This window comes from Lotus japonicus, chromosome 6 (genome assembly GCF_012489685.1).
Source record: "Lotus japonicus ecotype B-129 chromosome 6, LjGifu_v1.2".
Taxonomy (NCBI): Eukaryota; Viridiplantae; Streptophyta; class Magnoliopsida; order Fabales; family Fabaceae; genus Lotus; species Lotus japonicus.
In genome coordinates, this window is record NC_080046.1 from 45,329,291 (window position 1) to 45,346,226 (window position 16,936).

The following is a 16,936-nucleotide window of genomic DNA, read 5'->3' on the forward strand; positions in this document are numbered from 1 at the left end:
AAATTTCTTTAGTGACTAAAGAAAATTACTACGGTTGAATCCATTTCCTATATATATTGATCATTGCCTATAAATTCATGATACAAATAAAAATTTAATCAATTATTAGATGTTATTAATAAATTAAAGTGATTATATATACAAATATTAATATCTAATCATTTCTTTTCTTGTAACCAAAATATCACTTCTTTTCTATTAATAAAAAAATAGAGAATTTTCATTTTTTCTTTCCAACCTTCTCACTTGGCTTCCGTCATTGGGTTGAAGTGAAAAAGCTATTTCCAATGTCGTAACTCCACAGTTTCAGTTTCAGTTTCACACCCGAAATCAAACACTTTCACTTTCACTTTCACTTTCACGTTGTTCCATTGATTCCTCAAAAGCACACACACGTTTGTCTGATGTCTCAGGTAATCCTCAAAACCCTCACTCCATTTTGCATCAAAATGTCTTTTTTTTTCTTATGGGTAGTTTAGTTCTTACATAAAATCATAAGGGTTCTTTCTTACCATGTTTTCTGCTTCTGGGTCATTGCAAAGTTTTCTCCTTTAACCCATTATGATTATGAAATCTGAAATGAAGAAGAACCAACAAAAAAAATTCATTGGTTTTTTTTTGTCATTCCTATTGGTAATTGCTATGTAGTATTTCAGAATTCTGCTGGTTTGATAAGGGAAAGGAAAATGTGTTTGGCATTAGCAACAGAAAAGCAGGAAGAGAATTTAAGAATCAATAGATGAATGTGAATCTGAATTATGAGATAAGAAAATATTATAGATATTTTTTTTTTTGTGAAAGTGGTGAATAATTGAAATAAGCATGGGGTATTTTATCTGAGAGAAGTTCAGACTTCAAACAATTGGTAAAGAAAAAGAAAGAAAGGGGTTTATTGGTTTTTGTTTTACCTGAAAGAAGTTCATAACTTAGACTTCATCCATCTGTTTTTTTTTTTTACTTGCTTTATGCATTTGGGGGGTTTTTTGGTTTTTTAAAGTATCATGTAAATTTTATGATTTCTAATGAGTCAATCTTTATGCTGCAGGTGGGGTTTCAAAAGTCGTATAACTAACTGGACTTTGTGACTGTGAGGATGGTTTTGATAAGTGGAACTGGAAACAACAAAAAGTAAGCTTTAAACTCTCTTGAAGTTTGTTCATTCTTTTATTTTACTATTTTGCGGGAACCAGGTTTTCCATTTCACCCTCAGCTCCTGTTCTTTTAGTAAACTTTGTTAACATTCCTTTATCATAAGACTTGTGTGCTTCCTAACAAGTATGTTCTATCATTTATTTTCATATTTCAAGCCTCTTATTGCACCTAGTGGTTTTATCCAGCAAATTACTGATAATCAAACTAACAGGGAGCATTTAAGTCCATTGGCTGCTTTTAATAATTTAGCCACCAATAACTTCCACTTGGTCTGTCTTTCAAAGATAAAGATGCACAAATGCCTGGGCTTGACACCTAGTTTATGTGTGTGACTCTTTGTGTGTCTGTATTGAGAGCATATCAAGTGAGAACACTTTATTATTGTGAGATATGAGAAAATTTAACTATAACCATCCAATAAAAGTTAATTACCCAGATTAGTTTTTTAAGTAAAATTCATGTGAGAATGTAATCCACCATCACTGCCAGGCTCCAGATATCCATGGCCACTTAATCAAGTCTTATGGTTTTGATGGATAAAGGGGTGTGGAAGGATAAGAAAATGGGGAAAAGTTGTGGGAGGATGGGGACTTCAATCTCCATTGTTTCAAAAAGGAAGTAATGAAGAAGGGATTATTCAATTATTTCTGGGAGGGTAGGGTGATATCATAGGCAACCTGAGTCAATAGTTTTGTTGCGATTTGAGGAAATTAATCATTGATGGTTATTATTGAAATAGTCAGGGGTGCTTTGTATGAAGGAGCATTGAGCATGGCACGGTTTTTCTGGAATGTGGAACAAACAAAGGGCATAAAGAGGGAGATTGAGAAGAGATTGTCAAAGGAATTGATTGACTAATCAATTGAATAACAGTTACTGACCAGATTAATTGCTGTATATAATTGTAGTTGACCAAGCCTGTAATTAGGATTAATTGTTGATTAGCTGTTACAGATCAGGGAAATTATTCCCATAATTAGGAGAGATATTATTTCCATATTTGTAATATGTTATCAGTATAAAGTTAGCTCTATGCTGTGTACTCAGCATCAAGACAGTATTTTCATTCCATATTTTCCTGAGTTTGACAGAGATGTCACATAACTTTTGATGCATGTGTGGATGTATATATGTGTGTGTGAGGTTGATCCTCAATATTTCCACTTTGTTAAGAATTAAATACAGAAAACCTAATATATGACCTTGATAAGTTATATGTTCGGTTCTCTCTCTTATTATTTATGTAAATGTAATGTATTTCCCTAATTCTTAAAACCAGTAGTCACTTATTTTTACTAGTACTAATGTACTATCTATTTTTAAAGTAGGTATTTGTGGTGAATCTATAGATTTATCCACAGGAATTGGAGTACTTTTTTATATGTTGTCTGAGAAGTTTTGTGTGCTGTAAAGAAGAAAAGCTTTTCTGATGATGTGAAATCTATTTTGTTGTCTAATGTCTACTGCTCTATGGTTGGAAAAGAATGTTCTAATTTCAAGGATAGTTTCTTGTCATTTGCCTTTTTAATTGGCTAAAGTGGTCTGTATTGTCTTGTTTATGGTTCTCAGATCAGATAGTGGTTATTTTGGAGGGCTTTCTTTGCTAGGTAATTAGAAAGATTGGAAAATTTTGATTATCTGATGGCTGTTTTGTTTATCTTATCCCTGTTCTTATACTTTTTTTGCGATTGGTAATAAAATTCTTTTGTCAAAATAACTATTCTTGTGTTATGCTTTTCATATTTTCATTGTTCCTGTTTATTGTGTGTTTTGAAGTGATTAAATCGTAAAAAATATATTATGTGAAATGCCTTTCAACCACTCATGTCTAGATTGGATCATGTCGAGAAATCTCCACATATAGAGATTGGAGAGGTTACCTTGTTCAAATTCCCTCAGAAGCATAATTTGATCTTCAATAAAAAATTAATTATTGAGATTTGAGATTCCTCTATTAGTTTCCCATTAAATCTTACCAATATTACCAAACAATAGTGAAAAGTCAAACTTTTATCTCAGTAGCAGGGATACATCAAAACTTGACAATGTATTAAATGGAAACATCCAAGCTGTATAGATAATAGCAAATTATATGCATAGACTTTCTAACCTGTTTGTGTGTGTGTGTAGAAAATAGAGTTCTATGTAAACATTGTCAAATTGCATGAAAGATTACTAAAAATCACAAATCAATGTAGAGGAGGCATCACAGTGGCTGAGTGGCACATAGGTCAGAAATTTGAACGGGGCTTACCAAAAACATGATCAGAAATTTGAACAGTCACTGAGTGGCACAAACGAAGAAAGAAAGTTTCATCGTAAATGAGACGTGTGAAAAACCAGGCCATAGTCGGCCAGATAGCCATTGAATGTTAATGTAGGAGGGAATTGGCCAATACTTATTGCTTTGAAGAATCAAAGGTTTTTTAAGGTTTCTTGTCTATCCAAAGGGGAAATAAACTAATCCTATGGATAAAACAACATTATTTTTTTTCTACGTGTACCCATAGAGTATCCATGGTGTACACAAATTGTGCCCAAAGCCTATGTCCAACCTCATAGACTGATCTGTTTTTTATGTTATGTTTAATGCAGTGTTTTGCAACAAACACATGATGAGAGGGCCAAAGCACAAGGTGGTATGGTGGTGAACAATTCACACCAGCAAGGAAACAGGAGTGTTGAAAGTGGGCGTACACAGAATTTGTCCAACACAGGGTTGATCAAAGAAATGACAAGAATGGATGAATTCAAGTACGGGTTTCCTTCAGAAAGCTTATCAACTACCTCAAATAAATGGTGGGGAAGTAGTGATCATGGCGATTCTACTGGCACCAACCCAGGCACAGCCAAGAGTCAACCTGAAGAAAGAGGAGGGGAAGCAGAAAAGGTGCCGTGTAAAACTGGAAACGCTGAAAACAGTGAAACTACTCAAGGTTCATCTTTACTAACAGAAGAAAATGTGGCGTGTAAAACTGGAAACGCTGAAAACAGTGAAACTACTCAAGGTTCGTCTTTACTGACAGAAGAAAATGTGGCGTGTGAAACTGGAAACGCTCAAAACAGTGAAACTCCTCAAGGTTCATCTCTATTGACAGCTGTAAGGAAAAGGGCTGTGGAAGAAGGAAGGGAAGCATTTAAATTAGGTGTTTTTCGGGGCTACGGTGTAAACAAGCTACGCAAAAGGGAGAAAATATTGCTCCACCAAATATTCAAATCTTCATTGCCAAGGTCGTGGATACATGACTTGTGATTTGGGACCATGTAATTCTGCATGGCTCAATTCAGATTCTGATTGCTGCATTGAATGTTAATCAACTTCATGAGATTGTTCCTTCTTCTTTTCTGAATGCTGTGGTTTTATCCTCCTAGTTCACTAGGACTGGTGTTTGGAGCTAAATGACATGTGACTCTTATTCCTATTCACTTCCTGACACTTCTTTATTAAAAGGCTAATGATATTGCAGTGAGAGATCAAGAGGACAAATTAGATAAGACTTGATCAAAATCATTTACATGATTAGTTTAGTTATTGACCATGGACACACTTTTTCCTATTGGAAATGAATTGTTTGTCATTTTAGTTGATTTTCACTTGTATTTAAGAATGTGAGGGAATGTGTTAGAAATGCAATTCCTTATCTCCAAGATGCCTCTCAACTCTCAAGTCACATGAGACAAAAGCTGATGAATTTTATCCTCTGACCAAGGAAACTGTGTATTATTTTTTTATCATCTTTCAGGGTATGGGTTCCAAGGAACCTCATAGTGCATGGGAGGGCCAAGTTGCAAGGATCTTTGAAGATTAATTAAAAGCATACTATACTTGCATTCTCGCAGTCATACTCATACCCCATGTCTTAATGAGTGTGTCAGTTTATGTAAAAGTGGCGTTCTTAGAAAATATGCTGATGGCGAATATGCCAAATAACAGCTATAGGTGACACCAAAGATAAGGCTCTAGCCCACATTGTTCAATTCTGCCCAGACTGAAGTTGAGCAGCAAGATGCGAGAATCTTATCCCACAACCTTGGAGGGACTAGTTTTCACCACTGGTGTCCAAGCCAGCTCTCTCGCACCTAGACTAATCCAAGCTCGCAGTGCGTGGCTGCCACTGGCCAAGCATTATTTTTTACAACGCCGGGAATCAATTCTCGGGAGCATTATTTTTGAAAGGGTTAATGATCAAATTAATTTGATAAATTGATAACTCCAACCAGACCAACCAAGTTGGCTCGGATTGGTTTAGTTTATTAGTTCAGTTTATTTCAAAAATGAATCAAACTAATTGTAATCCATTAGTCTCTAGAATTTATATTTTTCAACTCGAACCAACCTAATTTCGCAACTAAATTCATTTTTTCAGATTTAATAGGAGTATTTTATATTTATGCATTTTAAATCTTAGAAAAATTGACGAGTGTGTGCATACATGTGTACTATGTAGTGAATAGTGAAATAGAAAAGGAAACTTTGATAGATATCGGAATCAATCATGTCTTGTTCTATATCTCAATTTCACCCGCAACATTGGAAAATGAAAAAAAAAGAGTAAAATGCACTTATCCCCCTCAAGGTTTGCTAGAAAAACACTCCACCCCATTCTTATTCAAAATATACACTCCACCCCACTCATTTTATCAAGTTAACCTCATTCAAAAAGATGCTAACGGAATATTCCATTCAAATCAAAATTATTTAATGTAAACTTATTTTTCCTTATTTTTCTGGTTATTTTTTTACCAGAAAAAACGTCACTTTCTAATATTTGACTAAACAAATATTCTCAATGCTTACATACTGTTGGAGCTGGTATATAAAGTAACCATTTTATAAAATAATTCAAGAATAAATATGTATGAAATAGTTTTAAATTAAAACTTATGGTAAAAGTACGTTAAACTTCCACTCCATAAAAGAATATAAAGTTACATTATTATTTTAATTAATTAATTAATTTGGATAATATGATCGCGTTAGTTATAACATGTTAAATATTAAAGTATATATTACTTTTAGTAATTAAAAATGAGGGATGTTATTGATTTATGATAAGAGAATTTTACTAAATAATATCCATACATTACTCAATGAATTCATAAGCAACATTTTTTTATAAATCTAGGAAAAAGAAATTTAATTAGTATTTATTTGGTGAAATTTTAATTAGTATGAAATTAATTTCGAAATATTTTTATATAATTCACTATTTATAAAAATCCTTTATAAACTGGGTATTACTAGTAATTGTGATGTTATATTCTTTTTTGTTGAAACTAACGTTTTTTTTTTAAAATGGAACTGACGTTAAACGATTTTTATTTGAAAGTGAGGTTTTTTTTGAAAAAAATAAAATAAAAAATAACCAGAAAAAAAAAAGAAATGGAAAAATAAGTTTACATTAAATAATTTTGATTTGAATGGAATATTCCGTTAGCATCTTTTAGATGGAGTTAACATGATAAAATGAGTGGGGTGGAGTGTATATTTTGAATAAGAATGAGGTGGAGTGTTTTTCTAGCAAACCTTGAGGGAGGTAAGTATATTTTACTCAAAAAAAAAATATAGAGAAATGAAAAATAATGAGCAATGTGATAAGAAATATGCATGAATGAAGATGAGGTAAGTGAATTCACCGATTTTGAGATGGAGATTGAAAACGATGTAATGGGATGTTGATATTTGTGTAGCTATATTTAAGTAGTACTACTACTACATCTTTTTGCAAGTTCAAGGTGGCTGCAGCATGTGGAATTTTGTAGAGGATCAAAAAAAGGAATATTATAGAGTATGGTTTTATACTACCATTTCACGAGTACTATAATTTTCTTAATGTGACAATACATTCTTAAATGCCAATAATGGCAGTGGATCAGCTATGTAAAAGTAGCAGAAAAAGAAGTTATGGATGGTATTATTGGTAGGAATCTAAATCTATGTGCTTGGATATCTGCCAGAAATGACTATCCAAGAGGGGAAAAGTTCCCTCTCTCACGTGAGGTGCACATGATGCATGTGGAATACACCATCTTGAAGGGCAAATAAAATATATAAACTATACACCAAAGTATACCCCAGTTTGTGTGATGTTTGGGTTTTTTTTCATACATTTGATGTTGTAGTACATTTAGGTTTGAATTTTCTATTTAATGTGTGAGAATTGTGAATATAAAATTTTCCTACACAAACACTCAATAGTTGTCTAGGAGCATATCAGAAAATAAACTTAGTTAAACTGAGATGCAAAAGAATGTCGATCGACATAATATGTCATTTTTTTAAATGAATATGCGTCTTATTGGCATCAAATAATTTGACATCAGTTTTAAAAAAATATGGTTAATTACAATAAATACATGAAAATTATGGGGTTAAATCTGTTTGAGACATATGGGGTCACACATGTAGGCAGAAGACCCTGCAGAAGTAAAATTTTAGGGCATAGACAAAGTTTAGATTAAAGATAATTTAACTATCTAGATAGTTTGTAATCATTTTTAAGAAAGAGATTTGGCTTAACCAAAAAAAAAAATTACTAAGAAAGAGAAGGAAAGTTGCAAGGGTTTTGTAATTGTCTGGGTCATACTTTAATAAAAAGTTATGCTTCAAATCAAAGCCTCTGTTTCCCCTCCATTGGAGGCTTTTTCTGCCCCCAAAGACATGATTATGATTATACTCATGAAAAGGTACATTTGTTTAATCAAAATAACAATTATTTCTGAGGCCTGAAAAGATTAGGCTTGGTCAAACTGTATTGACAAAACTACCCCTTTAAACCGTTGGAATTTAGAGTCATGTCCACATAGTCAAACATTCAGGCATATCCGCATATTAATAATTGAAAATAAAATAAAATAAAATGGGAGCCTATAGTTAGTTTATATATCCATCAAACAATATCTTTAGTTTCCCGTTGGGCATGGCCAAACTCAATTTACCTCATATTTAACATTGTGTATCATGTTTAATAATTTAAAAGTGCATTTACAAATTTTACACCTCTAAACTCACATTTATTTTAAAACTCAAAAGTCATTTTCGTCACATTGAGTTTAACATGGGTCAGAAAAATATGATTTTAACACGTTATATGTTGTGTTCAACAGAAATTCAAACGCACATTTAAATTCTTTTTTTTTTCAGACATCAAATAATAAGTTGACGAGGAAAACTTATATCCTTTTTTTATATTTTAACTAGGCGTGCAAAAAAGAGTTGTTTGCTTTATTTTGAAGTATGAGTGAAAATAAGAGTAAATGCTAATAAGGAAATAAAAGAAAATAAAATGGTTTTTAAGTTTTCGGATTTAGAGAAAAAATGAAGGAGGAGGAACCTATTTTTGTCGGTAAGTTACATACAGTTTTTTTAAGATACTTATAGATTACTGAGTAATGATGATTAAAACCATTGGTAGCCGGCGACAAAACTTTCCAAAACCCGCCAAATTACCAGTTAGTTGCAATTTCAATTTTTTTGAAATTAGCTGCGGCTATGACAGGCTAATATTGATTTTTTTCAAGTCCACCAAATTACCCACGACCTAGACCGTAAGTAATTATGGGTTATTTTAGTGATTAGGTGGTCACTAATCAAGTTAAAAAAATTATTTATCGTCTAATTACTGATGACCTAAGTTGTTGGTACTATTTAAAAAAAAAAACAAGTTTCCAACAAATAGTCAATAATAATGAGTTTTTGCGGTGGTATTCAGGCTATCAGGTTATTACGTATGTAATATATTACATACTAATTCATTCAGTGAACCAATAATTAGTTTTACTTACCAATGATCTCAAACTGCCATGTCTTATAGTTATAATTGTTTCTCATTTGGCTTCACATTGGTTTTATAATTTCATTATCACAAGTGCTAGCATCAAATTTGGTTTATGCAACCTTGTTGAAAGCAAGAGGGCCTGTTTGAATTATTATTTTTACTTAAATCCATGTGCAAATGAATCATCAAGCTTAGCCATTTATCTCCCTAAAATCAAATCTTGGTATTTTATAAGCCTGCAAGGGTTGCAGTAGTGCCATCACATTCAGTTGTAAGTAAGTAGTGTACAAGCAACAATCTTAACCAGTTTCCTAATTAAACAAAAGGCCAAAATAAATGTGTATGCCAGCCTGCTAATGAAAAAATGTCAAAATTTCCTGTAAACCTAAATTCCACTGTCAAATTACAACAATAATAGTACTATTGTACAGGGTCAGAGAGTGATGCAATGTTTTTAAGATTTGCAACTGAGCTCTTGTGACATAAATATAGGACAGTTTGGTAAGTTTGCCTAGATTTGGATTTTTGGGTGGATTGAGGTTGACCCTCTCTCTCCTCTCTCCTCTCTCTCTCTTCTTCTTTTTCTCTCTCTTCACTTTACATTTTTGCAAGCTTATTCAATACAACACTCTTTTGCTACCAGCTATAAATGTCACACCTGTTCATTTCATTTCATTTTGCTTTCCCTTTACTGTTTCTCTCTCTCTCTCTCTCTCTGGTTTCCTCCATTACAAACCAAGCTTCCCTTTCCAGCTTGTTTCAGGTCCCGCAATCATCTTCCTCAAGCACAATACCCACCAACCGTTTTCCCACCTTTGCTTTTTCCTTCTCCAAAATCTAGCAATTTCCACTCTCTCACTCTCTGTGTCTGGTTTTTCCCCATAAAAATGAGATTTTTGTCCGGCATTGCCTTCCAATTTCTTTTTCTTATCATCTTAGCCTGAATTCTTCTTGACCCATTTGAGGTCACAATCTCCTCTGGTGAATTCCTCTGCAACTGTACCCTTTTGCTGCATCTGGGTTTTCACTGAGAAGGCCCTTTGTTGCTTCTGTGGGTGCTGAAGGAAGAAGCTCAAGGAGGGTGACTTAGATTAACGCAAAGGTAAATGCTTGGTCTTTCAGAATCACTTTTTGGGCAATTCACATGTTGTTGGATTTGCCTTTTGTTTGCTTGGATTATAAGCGATGCTTTACATGTTTTCTTTTTCCTTTTTAAATTTTTGCTTGGGATAATGGAGGGGTTCCATCTATCCTTTTTCAATTGACTGTGAATTTAGTGTGCCTTTTTCTGATTGATGTGGCTTGGAGGCAAATGGATTCTGATTTGTTAAATGTTTAAACTATCACATTACTTTTTGGTTCCCAGAATTTACCTTAATTTACTGGAAGATTGTCTTATATTTTGGTAGAGCTGCAATTAGTGATTTATTGACTTGTTGATTTGGTTTTGGATAATGGGGATTCACTGCCAGAACTCAGAAAGTTGGTTGTAAATTGCAATGTTCAGATATGTGTATCATAACCTTGTTGGGAGTACTAACTAGATTCTTGCTCTCAGGTGGGGATGTCTTAATTCTACTATAGAAGAATTTGGAGAACAAAGTTTGATTGACTTGTAGCATTCAATCATGGCAACCAACAGTTTGAGTATGGAAATGTCAAAGAAGACTTCACTTTTGGGTTTGAGGTTGTGGGTTTTGATTGGGATAGGTGTTGGTGCTTTTATAGTTCTGATTCTTTGCATCTTATCTATATGGGTTATGTTTCGGAGAAAGTCTAGGAGATCTGTGGACAAGTACTCTTTATCCCAAATACCGCACGTCTCGAAGGATATCAAAGTTGACAAAGTAGGGGTGCAGAATTATCATGATCAAGCAGAAAGTATATCTATTCCTGTTCATGATAAGGGCAGTGGTAAGAATTCAGATAAGTTGATAGTTCATTTGGGCACAAGCAAATCCAGTGATCATGATAATATCAGTCAGTGCAGCTCAATTTATCATCATGAGAGAGGATTTAGTTCAATGTCAGGGGAAGAAGGAAGCTCTGGAACAGCTAAGAAGCAGTCTACATTATCATTAGGCGGGATGGTACCTGCCTCTCCTCTAATTGGCTTGCCTGAATTTTCTCATCTTGGGTGGGGCCACTGGTTCACACTTAGAGATCTGGAATTTGCAACTAGTCGTTTCTCTGCAGAGAATGTGATTGGAGAGGGTGGATATGGAGTTGTTTACCGGGGAAGACTGATCAATGGATCCGAGGTCGCAGTGAAGAAACTTCTTAACAACTTGTAAGGACACTTTGTGGTATTATTGGTACCCTCTTTTAATTTTCTTATGTGGCGCTTATCATAGTGTGATATTTTTTTTCTTAAACAATGACATTTTCTCCGCAATTGCATTGTGTATTGAGTTCACAGGGGACAAGCAGAGAAAGAATTCAGGGTTGAAGTGGAGGCTATAGGCCATGTTAGACATAAAAATCTTGTGCGCTTACTTGGATATTGCATAGAAGGAGTTCACAGGTAAACTTGGTGTTCTTTAATGTATCAAAATCTCACAAACTCACATTATCTCTTATAATAGATAACATTTCAGGCTGTGTTTGTGAAATTCTTGTTCTTTCGGGTAAATTTTGATCAGAAGCTCCTCTTCTGTTATGTGCTTCTGTTTCTTTCATGATGAATGTAGTTGCCATCTGATTGCAGGTTGCTGGTGTATGAATTTGTGAATAATGGTAACTTAGAACAATGGTTACATGGGGCTATGAGCCAACACGGGGTACTTACATGGGAAGCTCGCATGAAAGTTTTACTGGGCACAGCCAAAGCGTAAGTTCAGCTCGAAATATTAAAAGGGGGACCATGTTAATCATTTCCGTTGTCTTGTGCAAAACTGATTTATATAAATCATGATTCTCTTAAATCCCTCATAAGTATGCATATGAAAATATGTTTTCATGTTCCTTACATTAATGATTTTATCATTGATCTTTTTACTATTTTATGCATGTCAAAAGAATGTCATTTGAGAGCTTATGTTGAACTGTTGATATTGTTATAGCCTCTATGTTCACAAGTTTTTGCGATTTAAGTATTAGGTCTATTAGGCTTTTGGAAAACACAACTAAATGTTCTCTGCCGATCTGCTTTATTGGACCATTGGTTAAACTTCCTTAAGGCCTAAGCTTTATTCATGAGGGGCCTAATCCCAAGATTTTCTTTTTCTATGGTTTTAAGTTTCCACTTATTACCTAATTTACTATAATTGCAGTTTCAACACTGGACCTTATCCACTGATTCGGCTCCCTATTTTACTGTGTCTTGTGGCAGGCTTGCTTACTTACATGAAGCAATAGAACCAAAAGTTGTTCACCGGGATATAAAGTCTAGCAACATATTGATTGATAATGAGTTCAATGCAAAGGTTTCTGATTTTGGTTTGGCCAAACTTTTGGATTCAGGAGAAAGTCACATAACTACTAGAGTAATGGGAACCTTTGGGTATGTTTCATTTTGTTAATTTATTTAAAGGATTGCATAAATGGAAGCTTACTTCTGGTTTCAATTGCAGTTACGTGGCACCAGAATATGCTAATACTGGTTTGTTAAATGAGAAGAGTGACATTTACAGCTTTGGTGTTCTCCTGCTTGAAGCGGTTACAGGAAGGGACCCTGTAGACTATACCCGTCCTGCTAACGAGGTTTGAAATACTTATTATTCCTCCTTCTAACTTTGTCTTCCATCAGAAATGATCCAATCTCTTTCATATAGCTGATAAGTTTTTTATTGCCCTCGTTACAGGTGAATCTTGTTGAGTGGCTCAAAATTATGGTAGGGACTAGGAGGGCTGAAGAAGTTGTGGACTCAAGACTTGAAGTGAAACCGACAACTCGTGCTTTAAAACGTGCCCTTTTGGTTGCACTCAGGTGTGTTGATCCTGATGCTGAAAAGAGGCCCAAAATGAGTCAGGTTGTGAGGATGCTTGAAGCCGATGAATATCCTTTCCGAGAGGTTCCCTTCATTATCTTATCTTCTCCATATATAATACTTCTACTTAAGAATTTGAAACTTTAATCACATAACTTCTACTGTAACTTTTTGCACCTTTTGGGTGTCACGTTCATTCTCATTGTTGGCTGGCATCATTGACTAGAATGATTGTAATAGTGGATATCAACTCTGGAAAAACTTGTTTTAGTTTTGCTGTTTTCTTAAGCCTACTTTAAACCCTCTACTCAAACCAGTCAACATGCTTGTTGTGCACCTTTCAGTTACCTGAAAGATAAGGAGAGATTGATTTCTTGCTTTTGATATACTATTATTGGGAATGAATACTTTTGGTATAGCTTATATTATAGGGGGTAATTTGAAGTGCTGTTAGTATCTATTTTCAATATTGAATGTTAAGGAATGAGGATGGCTCGAATGTGTACCTTCATGCTTAGTCAAGCTTCTGTTTGTATGAAATTGTTAACTTAAATGACTAATGATGGATAACCTCTTCTTTGAATTCATCTTCTTAAGTATGCGCCACTTCTCTATGATTAATAACTAGATACTAAATATCTTCTTGTTCGTATCACTTTCAGGATCGAAGGAATAGAAAGAGCCGCACTGCCAGCATGGAAATTGAGTCTCTGAAGGATGTTTCTGGTCCATCTGATGCTGAAAAGGTGAAGGGTTCTGAAGACTGTGAACCTGTGACGACGAGTCAAGGGCAGTGTTGAAAACAGCATGAATTAACCCGCCTTTTCAATTGGCTTTGTGCTGATTTCAGTGACCAATCAAACACCATATCAAGTTTTTCTTGAGAAAGTTTTTACCCCATCTGAGAAGAAAATCATATCAGAGATAGCTCAGTTGGATGATGAAGCATTTGCTTATTCAATATGGTCATTCAAGGACATGATACACCAAATTTGCAAGGAGGATGGAGTCACTATGAGTAAGTGAGTGCTATTGTTAATGTTGTACAGATGTCTGCTGAGCCATTCTCATCATTACATTATTGCTACTTTGCACCCGTTTTTGTCTTCTGGAGAGTGGAAGAGATGATGAAAAGTTTATATTTAGTGAAAATTTAGTGTTTGGACTTTGGCATCATTGTTCTTGCATTTTGCTTTAAGTTATATGTATACAATCCCAAAAGAATTAATTGAAGTGATAGTATCCCTTTCTTTTGCAGCAGTTCATATTTGATTGTATTATTTGCCTTACAACTTGATTCAACATCCCTTTGTTCCTTTTCCACTTCAAACTTGAGAAATTATCCCCTGAGGTCCAACTTCCCACTTGCCTAGATGAACTGACATGAAATGAATAAAGTAAAACAATTTTCTCTTCTCTCAGTATGTTGCCCATTTTTTGCCAACAACAAATGGCATACCAAGTGCCACCAAGGTGTGAAAAAAGGTTGGTTAACTGGATTATAATACACTTGAATGTTATAGCTAAGTTATAAATTATACTAAAAACACCATTTGAATTTTCTTTATTGGATAACTAGATCTTAATGTTTACAAGTCATAGAACTTTTTAATAATCTAAGATTATTTGCATTTATGAATGTTGACAGTCATGCATAAAGAATTTAAAGACTTAATTGTATTCTTGGTCCTTTAATTATTGCGATTGAGCGAATTGACTCCCTTTCTTTTTTAAAACAATCACATCGAGTCCTCAACGGTTACAAGACGTTGCATTCAGGACCTAGTGTTAGTGTATGATCAAGCATATATGTAAGCATTTTTTAATGAGTATGATTTGCCATATGACTTGCACATGATCTTCCCATTTCCTCCACAAACTATCATCATTGTGAGAAGAAATAGGGTTTCGGTGAACCCTAATGACAACTAATCGAGGCCAGTCAGGCCACCATTGACAACTAACCTCCAAGCTCCATCCCCACTCAACCTAAACCGCCCCACAACACCCCCTTTAACCTCGACTCCAACGTTATAGATTGTGAGGTCAACCTCAAACCACATTTTCTTGCACGACACCTATGCAGCCCCTTACTCAGTCTAGGACTAGCTACAACCGATCAAGCACACCTCCCACACAACCACAAACCCATATCACCTCCCAAGCATAACCATCTAATCTTGCCCAACCACCATAGCCTCCACCAACGCATCCCTAACCATCTATTGTGTTAGAATATAATATAAAATCATTCATGAGACCTTTAACTTTTGGGTAAGTTTTTGAGATAATTGATTATTTAACATTGTATCAAGAGCTTCTAAAACTAAGTGGTTTAGAGTTCTATCATTATCGCCCTCAATTCTTCTGAAAAGATGAATTTCAGGACCTATTATAGGCTTGTCCGTCGTCAAGGCTTCAGGCCCAAAAGAGCTCTTGCATGATGGACGTGTTAAAAAATAATATGAAATCATTCATGTGTCCTCATCTTCCAACAACTTAAACTTTTAGGATAATTGGTCGTTTGACATATTACACTCGAGAATGTATCGAACCAAAGCAACCAAAATTGGAGCACCTCGCTGTCACCCCATGCTACGCACTATCTCCACACACTATATCTATCCTACAGGCTACAAGCAAAAGCTGCAACCTCCACACACTATCTATTCTATTCTACAAGGGTTGATCATTTTCCAGAAAGTATCAAATTTGCATTATTTTAACTATGCCTCATTCATTACCAATTCAAATTCCATACACACATAGACAGGGTTAAAATCAGCCACCCACAACACAGACATACATGTAAAATAACATTAAAATTCTGAACATAACAAAGATAAGATTCTGAGTTATATATATAACAACACCACCTCAGTACTAAATCAGCAAATTGGGTTATCAATCACACTTCTGGTATACGAAAAGTGCCGGGCATTGGCCAGCGATTCGGCGGAGTATAGCGTTGGCTAAATTCCTCCGTGGTTAGATCAGCAAAACCGTTGGTGCCAAAGCAGCGATGGAATGGGTTCTCAATCTTCTGGTTTTTACGAGTGGACAGTTCAAGAGTATCCTGGAACACACCGAACCTGTATTGTTTCTCTTCTTCCGAAGGGTATCTTTTGTTAAAACGCTTGCACCACTTTTCGAATAGTTCTCTGGCTTCCGCCTCAGAATGGAAATACCCAGCTGGATCGTTTGGGACTTTGGCGGGGCAAGAGATACCACGGACGCCGCCTAGCCAAGGTGTCGCAACGCGGCGGTGGCCGAGACGGAGGAAGCTGAAAACACCGGATCTCAACATCTGAAACAACAGACAACAACGTTAATAAGCCCAAAACAACCCGATCAAGATTTTTTAAGGATTTGATAAAAAAAAGTCCATTATGTTTGCTCAAAAAAACATATGCTTGAATTTGATTATCAATATCATCAAGTCATGCGTATATTTGCTAATAATAATTTTCTTTTAACTTGAATTTGATGGTATTTCTGCAAAGAGATTGCAAGGATGAGAGGATCTTTAATACCAAGTACAACATAACACATATTCATGTGTGGTATTTTATTTTGTGGTAGGATCTAGTTGAAATAAAGTAGACTTCTCCTTCAAAAACAATGTTAATAAATAAATTACCTCAATATATTGCTTCTCCTTCAAAAAGATATCTACGAAGAGTTTTCCATCCCATCTTAATTTTACATGATAGGGAGCGACCTTCAATTAATATGGTGTATGTTAGGAGGAAAATGGTGGGTAGTTGGGGATTATGACTTCCTCACTAGTGTTTGTTAGCTAGCAGTTGCTAGTTGTCTATAACGGATTCTATTGGTAGTTAGAATCTGGGAATAAACTACTTGCTATATAGGAAGAATAGGAAGAGTAAGTGAGGGAAAGTAAGTGAGTTACAAAATTACTTGGATCATTTTCGGGGAGTGAATCTCCCCTCTTATTAGTTATTTCTCCACCAAACCTCCATCACAAACCGCAATTATCACAATCTCAACCTTCTTTGCTAGATCGAAACCCACCACCAAGATAGTCAAAACCGCACTTTAAAGCGCTTTAGGGGC

The 16,936-nt window shown here is 34.9% G+C and overlaps 2 protein-coding genes and 1 long non-coding RNA gene across 3 annotated transcripts; 2 read left to right on the forward strand and 1 right to left on the reverse strand.

Annotated features, from left to right (window-relative positions):
- Nucleotides 1-245: 245 nt before the first annotated feature.
- LOC130726027 (uncharacterized) lies at nt 246-4,639 on the forward strand. Its single transcript, XM_057577234.1, has 3 exons — nt 246-413; nt 1,046-1,128; nt 3,748-4,639. The coding sequence occupies exons 2-3, from the start codon at nt 1,094-1,096 to the stop codon at nt 4,403-4,405; spliced, it is 693 nt and encodes a 230-aa protein (XP_057433217.1). The 5' UTR covers nt 246-413; nt 1,046-1,093; the 3' UTR covers nt 4,406-4,639.
- Nucleotides 4,640-9,557: 4,918 nt separating this feature from the next.
- Nucleotides 9,558-14,119, forward strand: LOC130723275 (probable receptor-like protein kinase At2g42960). The gene is made up of 8 exons (XM_057574262.1): nt 9,558-10,032; nt 10,489-11,220; nt 11,350-11,454; nt 11,638-11,760; nt 12,262-12,432; nt 12,503-12,632; nt 12,734-12,943; nt 13,522-14,119. The coding sequence occupies exons 2-8, from the start codon at nt 10,559-10,561 to the stop codon at nt 13,657-13,659; spliced, it is 1,539 nt and encodes a 512-aa protein (XP_057430245.1). The 5' UTR covers nt 9,558-10,032; nt 10,489-10,558; the 3' UTR covers nt 13,660-14,119.
- A 1,444-nt stretch (nt 14,120-15,563) lies between these two features.
- On the reverse strand, nt 15,564-16,679 carry LOC130723528 (uncharacterized). The gene is made up of 2 exons (XR_009014299.1): nt 16,500-16,679; nt 15,564-16,166 (listed from the first exon to the last, which is right to left on the reverse strand). It is a non-coding gene; the product is annotated as an uncharacterized LOC130723528 (long non-coding RNA).
- Between the last annotated feature and the right edge of the window lie 257 nt (nt 16,680-16,936).

What these genes read in the sequence shown, in the direction of transcription:
- LOC130726027 (XM_057577234.1), top strand. Translation starts at nt 1,094, where the DNA reads ATGGTTTTGATAAGTGGAACTGGAAACAACAAAAA. An exon ending in GGAACTGGAAACAACAAAAA is followed by an intron (nt 1,129 to 3,747) that starts GTAAGCTTTAAA and finishes TGTTTAATGCAG; the next exon opens with TGTTTTGCAACAAACACATG.
- LOC130723275 (XM_057574262.1), top strand. Translation starts at nt 10,559, where the DNA reads ATGGCAACCAACAGTTTGAGTATGGAAATGTCAAAGAAGACTTCACTT. An exon ending in TTACTGGGCACAGCCAAAGC is followed by an intron (nt 11,761 to 12,261) that starts GTAAGTTCAGCT and finishes GTCTTGTGGCAG; the next exon opens with GCTTGCTTACTTACATGAAG. An exon ending in ATGAATATCCTTTCCGAGAG is followed by an intron (nt 12,944 to 13,521) that starts GTTCCCTTCATT and finishes TATCACTTTCAG; the next exon opens with GATCGAAGGAATAGAAAGAG.